The 6,669-nt window shown below is 51.2% G+C and overlaps 1 protein-coding gene across 2 annotated transcripts; it reads right to left on the minus strand.

The window, feature by feature from the left end:
- Positions 1-3,896: 3,896 nt before the first annotated feature.
- On the minus strand, positions 3,897-5,558 carry PI3 (peptidase inhibitor 3). 2 transcript variants are annotated; one of them, XM_024559780.3, is made up of 3 exons: positions 5,408-5,558; positions 4,251-4,545; positions 3,897-4,063 (listed from the first exon to the last, which is right to left on the minus strand). In XM_024559780.3, the coding sequence occupies exons 1-2, from the start codon at positions 5,484-5,486 to the stop codon at positions 4,274-4,276; spliced, it is 351 nt and encodes a 116-aa protein (XP_024415548.1). In that variant the 5' UTR covers positions 5,487-5,558; the 3' UTR covers positions 3,897-4,063; positions 4,251-4,273. The 2 variants fall into 2 exon arrangements, with proteins under 2 accessions (XP_024415548.1, XP_024415549.1); XM_024559781.3 differs by having other exon boundaries at positions 4,251-4,542; positions 5,408-5,556.
- Positions 5,559-6,669: the final 1,111 nt, after the last annotated feature.

Genomic DNA, 6,669 nt, shown 5'->3' on the forward strand with positions numbered 1-6,669 from the left:
CTGTTTTGTTTTCTTCAGAGTTCACATATAAATGAAATTACATGGTGTTTTCTTTCTCTAGTTGACTTATTTCATTGAGCATAGTACCCTCTAGTCCATTCATGTTGTCGCAAATAACAAGATCTCATTCTTTTTCATGGCTGAATAATGTTCCATGTATATATGTAGTACCACATCTTTACCCATTCATCTCTCACGGACACCTGGGTCGCTTCTGTGTCTTGGCTATTGTAAATAATGCTGCAGTGGACATAGGGACACATACATCTTTTTGAATTTTGTTTTCTTTGGATAAATACTCAGGAGTAGCATTGCTAAATCATTTGGCAATTCTACTTTTAATTTTTTTGAGGAAACTCCCTACTGTTTTCCACAGTGGCTGCGCCAATTTACAATCCCACCAACAGTGTACAAAGGTCCCCTTCTCTCCCCATCTTCGCCAACGCTCGTCGTTTGTTGACTTTCTGATAACAGCCATTCCGACCCGTGTGAGGTTTCTGTCCCTTCTTTCTGGTGCAATCTTGTAGCTACTTCCTGGTGTGTTTTTCACTGTGCATTTACCTGCTGTCTTGTAGCTGTAGCTTGGCCGGTCCTCTGTGCATTTCAGTCAAAATTTAGGGGGAAAAAAATCCTTCCCAATGTGTTTCACAGGCCAATAACTTAAAGTGCCTGCGTTTCTAATCTCAAAATGTTCATTTTCAGCTCCACAACCCACTTGTGACCTTCCTGTTTCCAAAGAACTTCGGTATTGCAACTTTGATACCAGAACATGATAAGAATATTACATGCAAGGGAACCTTTATGCTAATCTTTCTAGAAAAATGAGGCAAAAATCCTAAACAAAATATTAGCCAACGAATTTGGTCATATATAAAGATGGTGACGCATCATGAGCAACTGGGACGTTATTTCAACCAGGTAGAGTTGGTTTAACATTCAAAAGCAGGTCAATGGAATATTCCTTATTTATAGTCAGAGGGGAAAATATCATATGATCATTTCCCTATCAGTAGTAAAATATGTGAAAAATCACTTAATCAATTAAGAGTAATCAGTTAATCTATTAATGATGGAAGAATATAATGACGCAGGATTAGAAGTTCACTTTAATTTGATAGCAGGCCTCTACAAAAGCCCTACCAGAGAGGGAAGGACTTTCAGAAAGCCTCTAGAACACTAACCCATATTGTCAAGGGTCAATCTTCTCAGAACTCTAGAATGTGACCAAAGGCTCGCAACAGTCCATGGAAGGTTTACTCAAGAAAAACAGGTGAATCTCAGCAAGAAGAGAGAGCTTGACCTGCCTTACTCCCACCCCTTTCTTCCCAGCTGGGTGGCAGCCTCCAAGGCAGCAGGCCCGCACTGCAGCCCGTGAGAAGCAGCAGCCCAGCCACCCCTGAAGGGGAGAGTAGAGTTGATGCTTCTCCAAAGCTCCATCTCCAGAAAACTGTCACTGTTTGGCCTATCTGGGAGCTTCATAAAGAGTTCCATTCTCAGGGCATGTGTTTGTTTCATCTAACTCAGAGCTTGCTTTTTGGGGTCAATTCCATCCTTGGGTCAATTTTTTGATGTCATAGCTACTTCAGACAGTGAGACCCATTGGCGCTGATAAGAAGCTGGCCAAAGAAACACAGAAGGAAAAAGTGAGGAGTGAGATGTCTGGGAGGTTTGGAAAATTTCTTTCTTGTTTCTGGGGGTTCAGAAGGCTGCACATGTGTGGGGTTGCGCCCATGCCCGGGGCTGTGTACTGGCCCCAGGCACTGCGAAGTGAGTGGCCTGGTCTCCTAACACCCATCTTGCTTGATGAAGATTCCAAGATTCTAAACAAAAGTCTCTGCCTGGTGAGGAGTAAATTGGCAAGAGAAGAGCTGAAAGATCATTGACAAGACACCAAAAGAATGTCGAACACTTGGCCTTTTGTGGAGTGTCCATTTATAGCTAAATTGCTCTTACGTCTCCCCAAATTTGCATTTGATTCTCCACTTTGGTTAGAGTCATTCAATGACCCTGAAATTCCTGCTGTCAACTTGATTTCTGGTTCAGGAAAAACAAATAGATCAACAAGTTGCTTTTTATTTTCTTAAAGCTATGAGTCCTCCTGACTTCGTCAACACCCTACAGAAAGAGAAAAAACACTTTGGGATGGGTAGTTAGTTCCCTGCCTCAGGTCTGCCCTTGACTCCTAGGGTGAACTTGAATGGCACCCTAGACTTCAGTTTCCCCATCCGCAAGATGAAGGTGTTTGTCTGGATTCTGCCAAACGGGATTTTCAAGTCCAAATCCAGTGGAAGACTGCGGCTCAGGGCCTCTGTGTCAAGCTGAGAAGCACGTGGCATCTGTGCATGACCCTCGTCATGCCGACGCCTGGGGGCAGACACGCATGGCTGGCTAGAACAGAGTCTCCTCGTCTGAGGAGATTCTAGACAAGAGGAGCCTCAGAAGTGGCCAAAGAATGTCCAACAATGATCCGTGACCCTGGCTGCTCCACCTCCCAGGTGCACGCAGAACTGAGCCTGCAGATAGAACATCAGAGTTACAGCTCGGTGAAAACTCCTCGGCTGGAGAACGCCCTGTCTCTGGCGGAGCCTGCGAGCAGCCGAGCTGTTCCCGGTGAGCCCTGTACTTGAAGACTGCCGCGCTCGTCCAGGGCACCTCGGCTAGCGTCCCTGGGTCACGTCACGAATCTCATGCAGCCCCAGAGCATCTTATCTTCCCCATCATTCTTGCTCTCTCCCCTCCCCGTCATGCAGAGTTGAAAATGCCTTTTATGAGGCGGTAGGTGGTTTAGCGCATAGCAGCCCAGAGGCCTTGGAAACCTAACTAGTACCAATCTCCTTCCTTTTTATAGTTGGTTAAACTCTAGGTCGGAGGCTGGGCTTGAACACAAAATCGGGGGAGAGTGCATAGCAGCTGCCCCGGTGCTCACAGTGGGCATGAGAATGGTTTAGACAACTTTCATTTCTTGGCTGCTATGCACGAAAACACCGTTCCTATAATTAGAGCGTATCCACTGGTCAGTTTTGGGAGTGGGAGGCTGAGCCCATGTCCCCCACGGAAGCTGGAAGGTCCACATGCCTGCTTTCCCTGCAGCCACCCCACGTGCATGGGTACTGGTTCTAAGGACACGTGCAAAGGCTCTGTCACGGACGTGAGGACTAGTGACCGTAAGAGGCAGACACGGAGGGAGGACACAGGATCTATTCCTGCAGCCAAGGGCTGCAGCGTCTCACCTCTAGGAAGAGGAGTGGAAGTGATGCTGGCAGCACAGGATGTGACACCACTTGCTCAGAGGCAGCGGTGGCGTGCTCTGCTGTGGTTCGGGAGAAGAAGGTTACGGGGCAGGTGTTATGGATGCATTGGTGCCTCTGTGAAAACACCACGCTGCAGAAAGGGACAATGTACGGTGCAAACGCTGAGAATGCAACCTGTGGTTAAAATAAGGGCCCGACAGAGACCCTCCTCTCTTGGCACTCCTCAGGTCTGCCCTGCCCCCAACTTTATATCTCCAGAGAACGCTATTCAACGTTCCTACTAAAGGATCGAGGACTTGGTGTGTATTGTCTCCTCATTCACACCTTAGAATAGAATGTGGGAGAGGATATTGCTTAACCCAAAGGAATTATGTGTTGTTAATCGAGGCACCTCATGCACAAACAAGCAAAATATCCAGACTTCCATTCCCTGGTGATATGGAGACTGTAGCTCTTGTCTTGATTGTTGGATTGCAAATACGAAGCCCTAGGACTGTGCCTCTTGCTCCTGCCCCGTGCCGTCCTTCACCCTGGGACCAGCTCCCATGGAGCCCACTTGCCCCACCCTCGCTGGAGAGTGGGAGTCCCAGCTCCACACCCACCTCCAGGAGCTTCCAGGAGCACAGAAGTCACAGGAAGCAAACAAATGGTGCAGAAAGCAGTCTTTTATTAGAAAGTCAATGCGAGAAGCAGCCCCAGGCCTGGGTGTGTTCGCTGAGAGGAAGAATGGGCAGTGTGGGAAAGGGGTGTGCTACAGGGGCCAGGGAAGGCAGCCCTGGGGACTTGGCAGGTGCGGCGAGGACAGGCTCCACCTGGTAGGAGAGAAGAGAACCAGGGAGGTGATTCACCAGGTCAGAGGCTCTACACATCACCCCTGTCAGGACCCCAGCTACAGCCTCTGAGGCCCCTCAGTCTCCCCCTCACCTGCCAATACCCTCCCTCTCACCCACCGAGGATCATCCCCCACCGCCCAGCCTTCTCTGCACCCTCGGGAGTTACCTCTCCTCCACTCGGTTCGCAGGTCAAAGGGGAGTCACACACGCCTTCCCGCAGGAGCCCTCGCAGCACTTCTTGGGCCCCAGGCACTCGGAGTCCCGCAGGCAGGCGTTCGGGGGGTTCATCATGGCGCACTTGATCAGAGTCTTGGGGCAGGTGCCAGGCTTGATGCCAACTTTGTGTGGCCTGCGGCTTGTGACTGGACCATCCCCCGTGGCTGGATGTTTACCTTTGAACAGACCTTGTCCTTTGACCAGAACATGACCTTTGTCGGCTTCTGGACCTTTATAAGGAACTGCTAAAAGAAGAAACGTTTCCACATTTAGACCCAGCGTCCCTGCTTCAAATATCTCACCTTTCTTCCCGATCCAGCCACTGTTCACTCCAGTGTCCCCCAAATGGTGACCTGAGATGGGGAGGGTCATCAAGGCTAACCCGGGTCTGTGCTCTTGGAAGGCGATTCCCTGAGCTTTGTGGAAACAGCCTACAAGGTCAAGGTGGCCTCTGGTGTCCTTCTCTTGGCCACCCCTCCATTCCAAGTCCAGGTGCTCTCTCAGGAGGAAAAGCCGGACTGGAGTGACTCCCAGGTGAGAAGGATACCTTGTCACTTCCGAGGAAACCCAGTGGAGGGGAGCAGAGCCCTGAGACATGTGCCAGGAGACCTGAGCTCCGCCTGGCCTTGGAGATGGCCTTGGTGATTTCTCCCTCCTCTCTGGGTCCTGGTGCCCTCCTTAGTACTATGGCGGTCTTCAAATTACATGACTTCTGAGGCCCTGTTGGTTCTCAACCTCCTCTTAGAGGACTGATTGCTCTCCGGTGCTTTTACGGGGCAGTCAGGTAGGCGACAGACCCCACACCCGGGGCCCAGATTCCTGGGCTTCCTCGCTTCATGCTGTGTATCCCAGACACCGCAGCACCTGAGGCCACAGCCACACTTCTTCCACAAACAGTCCTCGTATCTCAGTCCTGGGGTGACAAGCACATGGGGTCCGCTGGGCAACTGCCCGCTTTATCTGGATGTAATGGAAGTGACCACAGGCTGACGTGCAGGCCTGAACCCTGCCCCGGGGCTCCAGAAATGCTCCCTGTCGGGACCCAGGTTGCCCCTGACAGTCCCTCCTCAACCCAACACAGCCCCAGAGGGGCACCTGCCCACTCACCACTGACGATGGCTGCGTGCACTGCCAGCGCCCCGAGGACGACCAAAACCGCCAGCACCAAGAAACTGCCGGGCCTCATGTTGTCAGGAGGGTGTGTGGCTGAGAGCTGAGGCCAAGCCTGTTTTATGTCGCAGCAGCTTGGCCTGGTGCCAAGGGCGGATATGTGGTTTTACAAGGCACAGGACCTACAAATTTGTGGTTCCGCCAGGAGCTCTCCACCCCCACCCTGGGAGGGAACCTGGGGCTTTCCCCAAAGATCATTGTTCACAGAGAGAGACGGCAATCACCGAGTCACCTCCCCTCTCATGGTGCCCAGAGCTGTCCTACTTTCTCACGGGGATGCAGGTCTGCCGGCCCTTGGATGCCATCACAACCACGTTCTTTATATTTAGAAAGAATATGAAGCCCAGAGGACAGGTGCACGTCTCCCAAGGTCATCCAGCAAGTCAGTGGTCCGCTGTTCTGATCTCAGAACTGGGGTGGTGTGCCCCCATTACTCCTGACCCCACAAGCCCCTCCATGAGCTGACCTCGCAGTTTGCCCCTCCCAGCATCATGCTGGGCTTCCCTTCCACTCTCCCCTGGCCCCGAAGAAAACTCCCAAAGGCTAACTTGCCGTACAAGTCTAATGGCTAATCACTGCACGTTGCCATTTCACAGTCCGTCTCTGACAGGGAGCAGAACAGGAATAGGGAAGATGGAAGTCTAGGTCTGGACGGAAGGGGGTGACGCCTGTGGAATCACAGTAAGAAGAAAGAGATCACTCGGGAAAGTAACAGGAAGGAAAGAGAAATCATCTGTGTGGTGGACACCCACGGTGCTTTCCTCCTTCTTAGCAGAGCCCCCCCGTTTCTTCTGAAGGACTCTTGGGTCTTCGTAGCAACAATGGAAAAGTTTAATGGGGACGGCTAATCAGTTGTGAAAGCAGGTTTGCGTGCGTGCTTGGCGCCGGTGGGTCGACTGAAGTCCTTTATTTGAATGGACATTAAGGGGAAGAGGGAAGGCCCTTCTTTTGGCGAACATGCTACATCTGAGCCTGGGAATTCCAGAAGCTATGGTTCCAGTCTGGGAGGCGTTCAACTGTGTGAGGGGGGTGGGGGGAAAGAACCTAATAGTAAATACACTAATAGAAGCAGAGGAAAAAGTGGTGACAGAGGATTTGGAAGGCACCAGCCCACCCTTCACTCCCTGTTCTCCCAAGAGCAGCTCGTCCCACACCCTTCCCACAGTTGGATTATGACCCAGTAACCTAGCTTTCCGCCT

This window comes from Desmodus rotundus, chromosome 6 (genome assembly GCF_022682495.2).
Source record: "Desmodus rotundus isolate HL8 chromosome 6, HLdesRot8A.1, whole genome shotgun sequence".
Taxonomy (NCBI): Eukaryota; Metazoa; Chordata; class Mammalia; order Chiroptera; family Phyllostomidae; genus Desmodus; species Desmodus rotundus.